The sequence below is a fragment of the Phaenicophaeus curvirostris genome, chromosome 4 (assembly GCF_032191515.1).
Source record: "Phaenicophaeus curvirostris isolate KB17595 chromosome 4, BPBGC_Pcur_1.0, whole genome shotgun sequence".
Lineage (NCBI taxonomy): Eukaryota > Metazoa > Chordata > Aves > Cuculiformes > Cuculidae > Phaenicophaeus > Phaenicophaeus curvirostris.
This window is the reverse complement of record NC_091395.1, coordinates 43574027-43589915: the sequence shown is the minus strand read 5'-3', so window position 1 is coordinate 43589915 and position 15889 is coordinate 43574027. Positions and strand designations below refer to the sequence as shown.

Sequence of the window (15889 nt, the reverse complement as noted above, 5' to 3'; positions counted from 1 at the left end):
CAAGCATGTGCTCAGCTTCCAGCGACTCCCAGGGAGTGTCTGGGGATAGTAAAATGATTCAGAAGAAGTGGGGCTGAACAGTACGCTTGGGACCTTCTCAGAGGGCTGCCTTATGCTTCCGCTCAGATTAAGTCTCATGAGTAATTGCAGTTTTTTTCTCTGGGATAATTTGCCTTCTTGAGTATCATCAAACCTTCAATTAATAGGGAGCTATTTTTTACATTTTCAGCTGAATTTAAACCCTGGCCGGCAACTGTTAGCATGCCAGGGCTTTGATGGAGACCTGAGGTTGCAGACTAGGGGCAGGTCTGTACCTTCTACATGACTGAGTGATTGCACCGGGGCACTTCAAGGCTTTTTAGGAGTTCACTTCTGGTACTTCAGAAACCTAGGTCCAGGGAAAATACTCCTTCTATGCACCTGGCTTAGCTCCCTGTATGTAAAAGCTGAGTGGAAACTGCAGCATAAAAATAATGTCATGTAGGCAAGCTAGGAAGTGTCACTTCCAGAAGGTTAATAGGCATATAATTAGTTCAACTTTTAAGATTTATCTGTTTAAATGTTCATATTATGCATACATAATATGCAGTTACAGTTAACAGTTTGCAGCTCGGATATCTCCCAATTTTACGACAACAGAATTTGATGAGATTGATTACACTTACACCTTGTTTAATATTATAATTTCATTATAAGACCTAATTTGGAGGACCTTCAGCTTCATATAGCTCCACTGGTTTTTGAGTATACATGTATTTTCAGTCCTCTGAATGCTCTGTTAATCTTTTTTGTTCAGCAAGGTTTTAGACCTTTGATAACAGGTAACAGTTACTATGAATTCTATTAGCAGTACTATACAAAAGTACTCATTCTTGAAATATTAAGTGTCAATTTTCTAGCAGCAGACTATAACCTTTAACAAAATAGGAATTTAGAAATCCATTTTGCCTTAAAGATATAAGAAAAAAAACAAAGTGTAAAAAAAATAAATTCCTATCTGGCAGTCCCTCCCTTCTTCAGGCAAAAAAGAGACTAACTCTAGATTAATTAGTGTCCAGACTAAATGAAATTAAAAAGTAAACTTCTTTTGGATCTGATAATTGTGTGAATTAAGACTGTGGAAAAAAGCCATGAAAAGAAACAAGTCCAAATGCAGTGACTGCCAGTTTTTGGGATGCAGTGTTTTTTCAAAGATTTCCTCTTTTCACTGAAAAGTTGTTATGAAAAAAAGGAAAAAAAAAAGATTAAAATGTTTCCATAAATCTGTTCTCAAATCACTGAGAACTCAATGGAAATGATCTAAGTTCTTTGGATCCATTCTCCAGTTATACAGACAGATTTGAACAAGAGAATTGTTAACAAATCTATTATGGAATTTGCTCCAAAGACTGACCTTTTTATTACTAAACCCACAATATTTTTACTGCAGTATAACTTCTGCCATTTAAACAGATATGTGACAACCAAAGGGTGAAACAACCCAGCCACACACAAAGCAAGTTAAAAAATGACATTTCTTGTCCACTGCACTTTCTAACAGTTGAAAAGTTTTAACTCAGACTGGGAAAAAGTCTAAATTCGCCATGGAATATAAATTCTATCCTCTTCCCAAAATATTTTGAGACTCTGACTAATACAACAGAGTAAATAAAATATAGAAATAAGTCTAATATTAAAAGAAAGCACATATAGCAATGAAAGTGAAATATTTTGCTTTTTTAGTAAAACAGAAAAAGGAGGTCAGAATGATTTCTTCTAATTTCTTATTCCTCGCCTGACATTTGAGGGAAGCCTGTCCGTTTCAACGAGACTTTATCTTTTTCAACAGAAAACTCTTCAGCTGAAGATTTTTAGCCCACACTAGCTACAAACATGAATATACAAGAGCTGGAAAAGAGAGACACACACATATACTATGACACCCCCACCCAAGCCCTTAAATGATACACATGGTTTCCATCTATTTTGGCAATAGTAGTAGAAGCCTCTGGAAACCCAGCCTAGTTAGATTTAATGTTACAAATCATCAGCAATGAAAAGCAAAGTCACAATAATATTTGCTGATCTTAGAATAAAAAATGGCAAAACAGTTGTGTTTATATCTATTTTTTTCTTCAAAAGGGAAATATACAGACACAAATTTGGTGCATGGGGATTTTATGTTAGAAAGAAGTAAGCAGCTAAGATGCCCGATGGATGTTTTTAAGAATGCTGCTTTGGCAGGAAAAATAACGCACTGCTTTTTTTTTTTCTTCACTTATTCCCTGTAGCTTTACATAATCAGTGCAATTTTTTATTTTTGGTATTAACTTGTACAGAGCATCACAGAAAACATGACTGGAAGGGACTGTGAGAGGTCGTATGGTCCAACCCCTACCCCAAGGCAGGATCTGCTCTTCCTGAAAGATGTCTAAACTGTTCTTAAAGACAGTCTGTGAAGGGCAAGGGTTCACTATCATTGTACGTCTGCTCTAGGGCTCCAAAATCTTCACCGTGAAGTTATTCCAAATGTCTAATCTGAATCTTCCTTGTTGCAATTACACAGATTACTGCTTCACCATGGCTACAGGGAGGAGATTAATATCTGCTTCCGCAAAAGCCTCATACACTTGCAGATTTAGGGTGAGTGAAATTGCCTAGCTTTATCTGTAATTATTTCAGCTTGGGAATTCTAAGAGACATTGGTCTGAGGTAAATGTTTAGGAAGTGTATAAACAGCAGCTTGAAAATAATAGTAATACTTATTGAGGGGAAGAATCTGCCCTTTGGGTTCTCCGTAAGCCAGCTGGACATAACCTAACTCAGACCAGAAAGTGTGCATGAAAACAGATCAGGTATGAAAAGTGGCTATTTGCAGACTCAGTAAATAAGAATGTGCTTCATGACACACAGTACCCTAAATTCTCCTATGATGAAAAATATAGACCTATCAACCACTTAATAGTGAATATAATATTCAATTTTTTGTGAACAGGCAGACGTCATTAAGATGCGTTCCGGAGCCATCAGCTACTCCTGCCATACACCACAGTAGGCAAAAAATACAGGCAACATGGTGAGAAACTACTGCCCTGATTAAAACTCTAGATCTTCAATTAGCCACTATGAACAGCAGCATGACTGAAAGTGCCTGTTGTATCCAGCAGATGCCTTAATTTCAGTAAGGGACTTCACTATCCCCCAAATTGACTGCTTTGCCCAACTCGCCTGCTGGAAACAAGTAGTTGTATGTGTCACAGTTAAACACTGAATTTACTCTCGGTGGAAATGAATGACTGTTCCCAGCCCATCCAAAGCTGCGCTTTGGTCTCTCGGCACACAGGACACTAACTCAGGAGAAGGAGAACACATGCCCTCCTGATGGAACAGATTCTCGCTCCTCTGTGTATCCTCACTGTGTTTCTGTGTCCTCTTCACAGGACCTAAAAAGATACACAGCGGATGCACCAATGCACAATTAAATATTACAGACGTGCGCTAATGCTTTGGGAATGTGCCTGCTGCCAAAGCCTTGCCAATTGACAGATTACTGTAAGAATACCTTAAAACTGGCAGCAGCGCCATTCCACCTGCTGTCTTTGTTAGGGATCAGCATTTCTAGCCCTGTCTCCACTTCAGGACACAATATGCAGTGAAGCAGCACCTGCTGCTCTTGTGTCTCTGACGGGCATATGTAAAGGCTGGAGAGTAGATACAGGTGCTCAGAGTCCTCCGGCACGCTGCCTCAGCCAAATGTACACTGACAGAAATGTGAAGTTATCTCAAAACACAGATGTTTGGCTTTGCTGCCACTGCCTGACACTGGCACTTTATTTTCTTTATCATTTGTGTTGAATTGAAAGCTTTTTTTTAGGCCCTGACCTTGGCAGCAGTTGCTGCTGCATTTCATCATAAAGATAGGAGAAAAGAAGAGGCAAAAAAAAAGTAAAAGAAGGACTTACTAGATTTTCACGATGCCCTTTGTAATCCTGAATACTTAGCTGAGAGCCTTCTAACACTTTTACTTCTCATGCTAACTCTGCGTCTTCCACTCCTTCGTAGACACAGTTTTACCCAGCCTCAACAGGTCTTTCGTGTGACTTAAAAATACACATATTTTTCCAGTTGAAAGAGATGACTGGAAAAAAGTCTGTGGTAATGCTACACTGAACTTTTTTGAAATAAATAGTTTGTGGTTTAGGCTGCATTTTTTTTTTTAAGTTTTGTTTGGTGCACCAGTTTACAGTTCAGCTTGTTTGGGGATGAAGTTGCCTATAAATCTTGTATGTGATCTCTTAGGTTCTACTAGTTTATCTATGAATTGTCATGACCTTCCTTAGTCAATATAATTGAGGATTCTGTAAAATGGCTTGCTAATCTGTCTGTTATGAACAAGCATTGATGAATTAATGACTGCAACACAGGGTAATGCAATTCATTGAAAAGATTTTTCTTCTGAGGCTGGAAAAATGACAAGTCCTACTCTTCCACTAATACCTCTCGCTGTTATGCTTGTACCTGTAAAGCACACATTGCAGGTGGTCTCTGTGTTTTCCGTTTATTCCTACAGGAATGATGTTTCCCCTTACATCCCATATTTCGTTTCTCAGCTACTTCTGCCCAGGTCCACCTGTGTGAAAGCCTGCCCTGTCATCCAGGAGATTGTTCCTGCATATTCGCCACTCCATACAACACAAACTTTTACAACTTCAGCCTTTCTTTGGATGTAAAACACTATGCAGACATGCTTTTACTTAGAAAAAAAAAGGAAGAAAAAAATATTGAGGAGTGAAGACAAATTTCTTGTCAGCATTTGCTGCAGTACAATGTCAATCTGATGAGTAAATGGGATGAAAATCTGGGTTTGGATGCTAATCTACAGAACTGTGGTTGTCTGAGTTACAGCTTTCTTGACAAGAGTGAGATGTCTCACTATTACTTCAATATATAAGACAGAAATTCAAAATAATGAATTTAAAATTATTCAGATCCAATGTTTAGAAGAAGTCAATCAAAGGAAGACAGCATGGGAAGCAAAGTATCTGTTATCAAGGGCCACCTTTACAGTTACTTCATCAGTCTCCAGAAATACTTCAAACGGTACTGAGTAACTCAGTAAAACTATAAGGCATCGAATTTTATTTTATGTACTTACTCAAAAAAAGTGGTCCATCCAGTCTCATCGCTTTTAGTTGCCAGAAGTCCACTGTTGCCATGGTAGGTAAATAAAACAAGCTCCTGCCCTTGTGCAGTCATGCTTTTCAAACATCCATTAGTACCTATCGTCAACCAGATGACTTGGTTATCAGGAGAGACCACTCTTACTGGCATTCGGTTGGGATCCCGTCTGATGCGAAGAGTGTTCCCATTGCTGTCCGTTACTGCAGTAATATCATTATCGTTACTGTAGCTAAAATTGTACAGATAGTCTCCGGTGACTAGACTCACAGTGTACTGGTGAGTACCATTGACATCAAAGATATAAAGCTCTTGGTCAGTTGGAGAAGCAACTTCATAAAAGTTCATTGAATTCAATAAGGGTTTGTTCTTTGACACAGCCCGTATCCTAATATTTCCCAGATCAGCAATATACAGTGTGCCATCCGGAGACACAGCTAAGGAGGAAGGGGCATTAAGTTTGGCATCTTTAGCATAACCATCTCCATTTTGGTAACAGTCACAGTTGACATCATTTTTGCAATCACACTCTGAGGGTATTCCAGCTACTAATGAGATCTCTCCATCAGTTGTGACCTGTCTTATCCTATTAATCTTTTTTTCATCGGTTTCTGTAATGTAAAGTACCCCACTGTAGGACACTGCGATGGCAGTTGCTGACTCAAGCGTGGTCTGTACTGCGTGCTTCCCCACCGTGTACTCCACCCCAGGAACCTGGCAGTGCATTGGCCTCCCAGCAGCAATGCGAACCTGACGGTTTTCAGTGATTTGCAAAACTACGTTGTTATCCAAAACATAAATGGAGTTATCCATTGGGTTGATAGCCAAATCTGTAGGCCATTCCAGACGAACCTTAACAAAGAGAAGTGTTTGGTTAAACAGTTAACCAGTGCAGATTAAATGAATTAATTCATCTTCAGCTTTAGGCACAGCTGTAAGGATATTTTTTATCTGCTGTGAGTTATCATGGCAAAAAGACTTTTATGACAATACATGCAGCAAACTAAAGCTTTTCAGGAAGGCAAGAAGAACAATGTTCAAACATGCACTTTACTGAAAAAAAGCCAGTTGCATTGGAACTGTAACACAGGTTGAATTTCTCCTCCAATAAATGCAATACTTTTCTGTGTCACAAATACATAAAAATAGAGAGCCATATCAAAGTACAGAGTTTAAGGAGACTACTCATCCTTCATTCTTCTAGTAGCAAAAATAACTTACTCCCTTCCAGACTATGAAACATCGTACTGTAATCCACTTTTAAACATACCACTAATAATGTCCCATCTTACCTACACAAGCTTCTTGAGACAAACAGAAAAATATGTTTCTTTTGTACGTATACTCTCATTCACTGTAGTAGGCTGTTAGGGATTCAGAAAACATCAACATGCCTAGATAGTTCTAAGAGACCTGCCATTCTCCTAGTATTTACTACCAGACTTAATGTTTCCTGCTGATAGCTTTGCTGTTCTAAACTAAACTGAAATTTATGGGCAGAAAAATTGAATACAGCAGCATTTATAGCTAGGAGAACACACTGTTATTCATGCCCTTGGAAAAGGTTTCTGTCTCCCCAGAATCTGCTGTTAAATTCCTATTATGTGCTCCACCCAGTTTTACTTCAAGGGGCAAGAAAGCTGCATTTGCATTTCTAGCCCCAGTTTGGCTTCCAAATTGGCAGCAGCTAAAAGTACCTGGCTGATGTGCATGCTGGTATCACAGGTGAGAGGTCGTGCTGATGTCAGGTCGTTGGAGCCAAGCAAAGTGGATATTATTCCATTCTGATCCACTTTTCTGATCATGGTCCCATCAACAAAGTAGATTAACCCATTCTTGTCAATTGCTATTCCTTTAGTGAAGAGAATAAAAATGAGGTTTTTGTACTAGCAGTGAATAGATTATCCATTACTAAGGGCATAAGTAGATACAATATGGTCTTAAGGCAGTAGGTAGTAAACCAGCTTGTAAGCATATTTTGCAAAATAAACCAAAGTTCAGTATGAAATCTATTCCTGTTGATTGCATTTGCTGTTCATTGGACAGTATGCTGACAAAGGCCTAGATTTTAAGTTAACTTGGAAAAATAAGCGAGACCAAAAGCAACACTGTTTTTGAATCTTCACTGTTGCCTGCTGAACACATAATCTAAATGAGCATTTAAAAATGCTCAATAACAATGAAAGCCAAATATATCCTAAAAAATCAACCTTGTAGCTCTCTTACTTAATGGTCTTTCCAGTTGGAAACAATTACTCAAATCCATGTTTCTGAGACAGCTGCTGGGTTCAGTAATTAAAAACGATCGCGCGTCTGGGTCTGGACTTCCATATTATTTTGAAAATTACAGAGGGATAACACTTTTTACCTTTAGGGCTCATGAGAGTTGCCTCCACCGCCTTGCCTCCATCACCACACCTTGCCTCATCAAATGGGAGGCACTGCTCCCCTGTTCCTCCTATTACCTCAGCGTTTTTGGTCAGGTCTTTTGCACCCATGAGAGACTTGGGCCGATAAATCCTACGGGTGTTTGTGTCGGAAACATACAAATCTCCTGTCACAGGGTCAGTTGCGAGGTAGTATCTGTGAGCTGGGTTGTTGCTGTAGAATGGAACAGTACATTGCATACGCTGTAATTAATTGTGACTAGCATCGGATTCAGTTAATACGCGGCGTGCAGAAATTCATAAATAGTTAAAATCAACAGTGATGCCCTAGGTATAGGTAGCTTGGGTCATGGCCCCAGGACCTCTCTTGGTTCACGTCCAATGTAGACTACTCTTCTTTTTGGGACAGAAGACTCATTTTGTTCGTGATGCTTAGATGTGCTCTGTAATGCTCTGTAATGCTCTGTAATTAGAGCCAGCTCCTGTCTCTGTAATAGGCCAAATCAAAATACTGGAGTCTAAAACCTCCCAGGCTTTCTGGGAACCCTGAAACAGTCCCAAACTTTGCAGCAGGCCCCTAGCCCTCACTTACACTTTGTTGCTGTTATCATCCTATCTGTTCTATTATAGTTTATAAAAGGTTGCTGGAGTGCATGGTTTATATAACTCATAAACAGATAAGGCAGAGTCTGCATTACTAGTTCACAGGCAAGAGATAAGACATCCTTCATAAGTATTTGTTTAATTCACTGCTTTCAAAGACATGATACGCATGATTTAACACATTAGGAAATGTCATCTTTTCCACCAGAAGACTGAGCGGAGCTTTTCTGTTCTTCCTAACACAAAGTCATAGTTCAAGTAACTGTACACATTGGCACAAAACCGCTAACCATGCCAACACAGTCTTTATTACAGTGAAAATATATATTGCTAACCATTTTCCCAGAAACGTGCATTTTGCTTCTCCGCTGGTGCCACATAATTGAGAATTACTGTCTTTTCTCCCCTGCTGGTGAAAAAAACAGCCCTGGAGAATACCTTTTGGGTTGAAATATTATGAAGTAGAAACGTAACCCACTGCAGTTGGGATTCCTGACCTAATTTATGGCACAAAGAGCTGAAATAAGGTCATGTAAATACAGGAGGTAATTTCAGATGCTCCCCTAAAGGATTGAAGCAGAGTGTCAGAACAGTCAGTCCCACTTCTGATGTTTGCAAAAGCTCTGCTTAAACAAGATCTACCAGTCTTGGTGATAGCCAAACATCTGCTCGCAGAACACTATACTTCACGTTTTCTAAATACATAACTGTGCTAATGTAACACGTTTTTATGTACTGCCACTTGGAAAAAGCAACAAGAGACCAACAGGAACAAGTTGTGAAGAAATTACATCTTTTAGCAGGGACAGATTTTTATAGCTAGCCAATTACAAACCCACAGAATAAAAGTGTTGCATAAATAGGATTTTCTTTGGGTTTTAAGACTTTTAAAGTGTTGGTTCAGAATGAAGAAACCAAGTGAAGCAGACTAAAGAAATCAAATACACAGTGATTAGCACCTCTTAAAAAGCTCTGCTACAGAGCCGAGTGTTGTACAGCATGTCTAAAAACAATTAAATGTAGGCTTACTTTAAATTTCCATGTTAGAAATCTATTATCGCCAATGTGCTAAATAGTTGAAAGGTATTTTTGAAACCTTAATTTACGCAGAGATCACTTAATATGATGACTATGTAATGTACGAATTATTTATACCTCTATAAACTGCAAATTAAATTGTACCCATTTACATTATTACTTTGCTCTTTAAGCAACTTTGGAGACACTTCAAATATAAACATTGCAAAATGTGAACCTAAATTATATTTCATCTTCATTTAAAATAAAGTCCTTTCTTATACTACTAAATTCTAAATTAAAGTACTTCTCTTCAACTCATATAATATTGCTTCAATCATATTTTTCAATTGTTGGAATAAAAAGTCATCAAATCGATAACTAAATTATGCCTAACAGATTTATTTCTAAAAAGAACTTTTAAAGCTGTTTTCTTCATTTCTATGTTTTAATTAATTCCAACAAAAATGACAATGCTCTTTTTATTTGTTGTCACAGTGAGCAGTGTATTCTCACCAAAACAACAAAAAAAACCCAGCTGAAAATTTAAGTTAATTTTCTCATTTTATAAAAAACCCTCCCAAGTTTTGAAGCACTTAGGATATTATTATGGAATTAATATAAAGTCTCCACTTTGTCATACACAGACGTCTAACGGCTCCTTTCTAATGCAACAGGCTTAACTTCAACGTTTCTTTCCAAGTGAAGATTAAAAAGCTGAGGTAGCTTTAATTGTCAGAAAAAAACCCCATTAAATTTCACAAAACCAAGATGCAGTCTGAGGAACTGAATAACTGTCCAGTGAAAATCACTTATATTTTCTAGCCAGAAAATATATGCATACTATGAAGATCTTAAAAATAGCACAGGGGTAAGCAGCCAGAAGCTGGAAAGCTGCAGAGAGTTTATTCTATTTCATTGTAGCTTGAAATAATATTAAGCTTCTGCTTTCTACCAACAGCAACAAATGCAAAGAAGTAAAATCCACAGTCAGTGACTTCTTGACTCATTCAGTATGAATCACTGTCAGTAGCTCTGAAAACCATGCAGTTACATACCAACATAGGCTCCTACAGAGACAAATGACTACAAATAAGCTTGTTCTGTCTATGCCAAATAATAGTAACAGTGCTTCAGATCTGAAGCGCACACACACATGTGCAAATACACACGCTCAGAGCTGTATTTCCAATTGCATAATTTTATCTTGCTTACACCAATCTAATTCTTCAGCTGTCAGATTACTTCCATTACTTCCCACGCACAATATTTTTCAAAAAATACTCTTCCTGCCTCAGTCCCCCTCCTTCTCCCGTTCACTCTGTGCCTTCTAAACTATATACCCTCAAAGCTGGTTTTATGTGTTGCTGATTTTTTTTTCTGGCTCTCTACAAACCTGGGACATTGTCATAGCCTACAAATGACCTCCCTGTCTTCAAAGTCCTTCTAAAAATTCTTCCATGAATGCCTATCAGCATTAATCACCCATAGGCAGCAGTGTGTATAAAGACATCAATTCAGCTTTGAGACTGAAAAAATGTTAGGTCATTGGTACATGGGAGAATAAATTTCATCTGCATTGTCTCTCTAATTTAGAGTACAGACTCCTTGAAGTGGGAGGCACACCACTCTCTGTGCTGAAGCACTGCGTTTGCATGCAAGGAAAGTCGAATGTTTGAATAGATAATAGATCTGAACTAGTAAGTAGCCCACTCCATTAGTTTTACCTGCGGAATGCACATCTTAGTGCACTTTCTTAGTTTTGATATCTAGTAATCCCATCTACAAGAAGGGTCGCAGGAAGGATACAGGAAACTACAGGCCTGTCAGTCTGACCTCAGTGCCAGGGAAAGTCATGGAGCAGGTGATCTTGGGTGCTATCATGAAGCACATGCAAGAGAACCAGGTGACCAGGCCCAGTCAACATGGGTTCACAAAAGGCAGGTCTTGCCAGACTAACCTGATCCCCTTCTATGATAAAGTGACTCTGCTGCTGGATGAGGGAAAGGCTGTGGATGTGGTCTTCCTGGACTTCAGTAAAGCCTTTGACACAGTTTCTCACAACATTCTGCTTGGGAAACTGTCAGCCTCTGGCCTGGACAGGCGCACACTCTCCTGGGTGGAAAACTGGTTGGATGGCCGGGCCCAGAGAGTGGTGGGAAATGGTGTGAAATCCAACTGGAGGCCAGTGACAAGTGGGGTTCCCCAGGGCTCAGTGCTGGGTCCAGCCCTGTTCAATGTCTTCATCAATGACCTGGATGAAGGCATCGAGTGCACCCTTAGCAAGTTTGCGGACGACACTAAGCTGGGTGGAAGTGTCGATCTGATGGAGGGTAGAGAAGCTCTGCAAAGGGATCTGGACAGGCTGGACCACTGGGCTGAGTCAAATGGCATGAGGTTTAACAAGGCCAAGTGCCGGGTCCTGCACTTGGGGCACAACAACCCTATGCAGTGCTACAGACTGGGAGAAGCCTGGCTGGAAAGCTGCCAGGAGGAGAAGGACCTGGGAGTGTTGGTTGACAGCCGACTGAACATGAGCCAGCAGTGTGCCCAGGTGGCCAAGAAGGCCAATGGCATCTTGGCTTGTATCAGAAACGGCGTGACCAGCAGGTCCAGGGAGGTTATTCTCCCTCTGTACTCGGCACTGGTGAGACCGCTCCTTGAATCCTGTGTTCAGTTCTGGGCCTCTCACCACAAGAAGGATGTTGAGGCTCTGGAAAGAGTCCAGAGAAGAGCAACAAAGCTGGTGAAGGGGCTGGAGAACAGGCCTTATGAGGAGCGCCTGAGAGAGCTGGGGTTGTTTAGCCTGGAGAAGAGGAGGCTGAGGGGAGACCTCATTGCTCTCTACAACTACCTGAAAGGAGGTTGTAGAGAGGAGGGTGCTGGCCTCTTCTCCCAAGTGACAGGGTACAGGACAAGAGGGAATGGCCTCAAGCTCCACCAGGGGAGATTTAGGCTGGACATTAGGAAAAAATTCTTTACAGAAAGGGTCATTGGGCACTGGAACAGGCTGCCCAGGGAGGTGGTTGAGTCACCTTCCCTGGAGGTGTTTAAGGCACAGGTGGACGAGGTGCTGAGGTATATGGTTTAGTGTTTGATAGGAACGGTTGGACTCGATGATCCGGTGGGTCTCTTCCAGCCTGGTTATTCTGTGATTCTGTGATCATATATTGCAAAGGGGTCTGTTGAGGGCTGTTTTCCAAACTGCAGTTTAAACAAAAACCTCCTCAGCATTTCACACGGCTCTGCACGACTTCATGCAGGCAAAAGAAGCTGTTTGGTCTCACGTTATGTCCTTAAGCTGGGGAACCCACTGCCACAGGATTTGGTGGATCCTAGAAGTTTGTATGTTAAATAAAAATCTGCTAAATTAACAGAATAAAAAGTTGTCAGGGGATACTACACACAGAGATGCCCCTCTTGGCTTAGGAAGCCCCTGAGCAGCAAGGGCTAATTCCCCTAATTCCCAGTGGACATCGGGAAAATGCTGTATGCTGGTAGAGAAAATGCAACCTCACAGTGGACTGTGTTCAGGCTGCACAGAACACTCTGCACCTTCTTCCCTACTGGGGCACAACTGCTCCTGCAGAACCAGTTCTCCGTGGTCCTCTACGTCTCCTTCTGCCTGAGGAGAAACCCCACTTCACAGCTGCTACGTGGGCCCATGAAAATGCTGTTACACTAATTTGTTCAGCGTGATTGCAGTTTTGCTACCTGGAGCTTCTGCAGGTGCAGGCATGAATAAAGGAGAAAAGCTTCAATGTTCTCCTTCACCAACTTTTCTTTCATGCAGGGATCCAGTTTCTGGAACACCGCAGTTAAGCCTGCAACCACAGTTCTGTCAGAGGCAGAAGAGGGCACGGCTACTAATCACAGCAAAACAAACCGCATTACACATCCACCCTTTCATCCTGTTTGTCCATTCCGAATTCTCACTTTGAGCATTACTCTATATTCCATGCATTTACCAAGACAATGTCTGCAATCACTACTTTGTAATGCCACAGGAGAGAGAATTCTTTTAGAAGTAGTGGAACAAATGCAAATAAAATATAGTAGTGAAAAACTAAACTCACTAAATAGAAAAGACTGCTTCTGAGTCACACTTGGAAAATAACATAAAACCAGCTGAACTGTGCATCAACTCCCAAGTCTGATCATTATCACTGATGCAAATACCTTATTTAGTTGTGGAATTTTTAGCCTAAGACATTTGAAACATAACCCATCCTCACAAAGAAGTATGTCCAAAGAAAAGTGAATTTACACTGAGATATGACTCTCTGGGATTTGTTTGAAAACAAGGAAGGAAAACAGTTGGCAGCAAAAAGGGAGAGAAAGAGACCAGTGGAGCTGCTAAGCCTTCTACTTAGCAGTTTCGCCACAAAGCCTTGCAGGGTTTCATGTATCCAACAAGATTTTAGCATAACCTTTTCTGTCTCCTTATCAGCACCATGGCAAAGCAATCCCAAGCAAACCTTCTTCTCTGCTGTTCTTGTCACTACTGTAGCAATGCCAGGAAGGATGAATGTTGCACTGCAGTCCTTCTGATTGCTACTGTTTTTATGACCAGTCTCATGAATCTTGACATACTTTAAAATCTTAAGTCTTGGTATTGTGTTATTATGGGACAATTTCAACTTTCATTGTTAAGGCAAATTCACCTTCAAAGAAACAAATCTGTTAAATATAAGCCTGAGAAGATTCAACATCAAAAGGCCAATGAAATTAATTTGCTTGATACTTCTATAATTTTATTACTTATATGCCATTCCCATCGTATTTGGGGTATCTGATTTATGAGTGAGTTTTGACAGGATCAGCAAAAGTGCTGCCAGCAAGGAATAGGAGTGAGCAGAGACTAAAGAACAGCAAAGGAGGGCACACACAAGCATAAAAAGAAACCAGACAGTGGACAGAGAGTGATGAGAAAAGAGGAATTCGTATCCGAAAGGACGATACAGCCTGACAGCTGACATAACTAAAACATATGAACTCGTTATTTTTGAAAAATACTTCTCTTTTCTAATAATACATCTCAGAAATGACTTCTCCATTATGAGCATTCATTTGTTAAAAATGAAAAAAGAACAGTTAGAAAAATAAATCTTCTTTAAGGAATGCTTACCTATGTCTAAAATCTTTATTTCTTGGTGGGAGCAAGTAAAAAAGAACAGAAAACCATTATTAGAAAAACATTCAGACAGGATGTTAAAAGATGAAAAGAAGGTAACATTTACATCTGTCATTAGTGAAGTGGTGAATGATAGTCTTTTGTCTACTCATGTTGACTATATAGGTTAACTTTTAAAATCCACAGAATAATTACTTTGGGTAGATTAAATTCTCACAGTTTAGATTTGCATAGTTGAAATATTTTATCTGGGTAAATTTTTTTTCACTTAAATTTTAAATACTTTTATTAAAATGTATTAGTTTGAGGGTTTTTTTGTTGTTCTTAAAGGCATCTGGAAACTCTAACTTACAAAATATCAGAGGTCTATTTCATACTTTAGTTTGTAACAGTATTTCACAATTCCAAAAGTCCAAGATGAGAGGAAAACATACCTTAGCTCTAGAACACTAGTTACATTTCCAGATGGGAATATCCGCCGAACGTAGTTGAAATCCCCCACGTAAAGACTGCCATCTATCCCACAAGCTAAGGCAACTGGAGCCAATAATTTATTACCATCAGCTTGACCGTTACAGCTTGGACAGGAGATGCTTCGTCGTCTCCCATTGCCCATAATGCTACTAACAACTGGAGGTTGCTGAGATATAAATTGATTTTCTCCATTTCCTTTGTAGAGGATTCCTGTAGATAATATAAAAACCACAGAAAAAATCTGTCATAAAAACTTTGAATGTATGTACATAAAATGACTTATCATTTATTCTCTTTTAGTTCATTAATAGAATATAATGGTCTCTTAATTGTTTCTCCACCAAATTTTTCTCACTACAAGTAACAGAACTTTAATAAAGCATTTGTAGTTATATTTAAGTCACGGACACATTAAAGCATGCACAAAGCATTAAATTATCTAGTCCACAAGATATAGCAGAAGCACTAAATACACTAGCACTTAAAACCCAAACAAGTTTTCAGTTGTTCTTATATTTGATGTGTTAGTAATTTTAACGGTTGTAATTCAGAATAAAAATTGTCCTGTTGAAGGAAATGCAAGGCGTACTGAATGAAATCAAGGCCTGTGTTCCTAAATCCTTTCAGTTTTCTAACTATGAAATTCTAACTATGCATGAATGCCAAAAAAAGAAAAAAATCGTATTTGCAAGTTGTATTCCTGAAGTCCTACTATAACTAATTATGAATATGATGTCAAATGTAATCTAAAGTGGATTACTGCTGCAAATCGTAAATATTAAAGAGCTACTTCAAAAAGTTGGAAATTGCCTCAATTTTACATCATAAAAGACTCTTCACTCAGCTCAGAATAAAAATGTACCTCTGGCAACAAAGTCTGCCTCAATACCACGTCTGCAGTTATAGGCAGTTATTAAAAATGTCAAAACAACAAAAAAAATGTGGTGCCAGGCCAACCTGCCTCTTAAACTTAATTCTGCTTTGAGGCATGAAAGGAACAATAATTTTGTGAAGACAAAGCAATGTGCCAGCAGTATTTTTCTTCCTTATGGCCTCCATAGGAAATCCAAGAAGAAAAATGCATGCTTTATGTTAAGCCTTCAGTCTTAGGGAAAAA

The 15889-nt window shown here is 39.4% G+C and overlaps 1 protein-coding gene across 21 annotated transcripts in view; it reads right to left on the bottom strand.

Moving 5' to 3' along the window:
* TENM3 (teneurin transmembrane protein 3) overlaps window positions 1-15889 on the bottom strand; it is a 485815-nt gene that overhangs the window by 31438 nt on the left and 438488 nt on the right. For 16 of the 21 annotated variants that reach the window (XM_069855859.1, XM_069855861.1, XM_069855862.1 and 13 more), the window contains 5 exons: window positions 14733-14982; window positions 14293-14313; window positions 7526-7758; window positions 6855-7009; window positions 5135-6009 (listed from right to left, as the gene is read on the bottom strand). In XM_069855859.1, the coding sequence (XP_069711960.1) occupies window positions 5135-6009; window positions 6855-7009; window positions 7526-7758; window positions 14293-14313; window positions 14733-14982 (1534 nt within the window). The remainder of the gene's footprint in view (window positions 1-5134; window positions 6010-6854; window positions 7010-7525; window positions 7759-14292; window positions 14314-14732; window positions 14983-15889) is intronic. The other 5 variants (XM_069855863.1, XM_069855865.1, XM_069855881.1 and 2 more) reach the window with 1 other exon arrangement.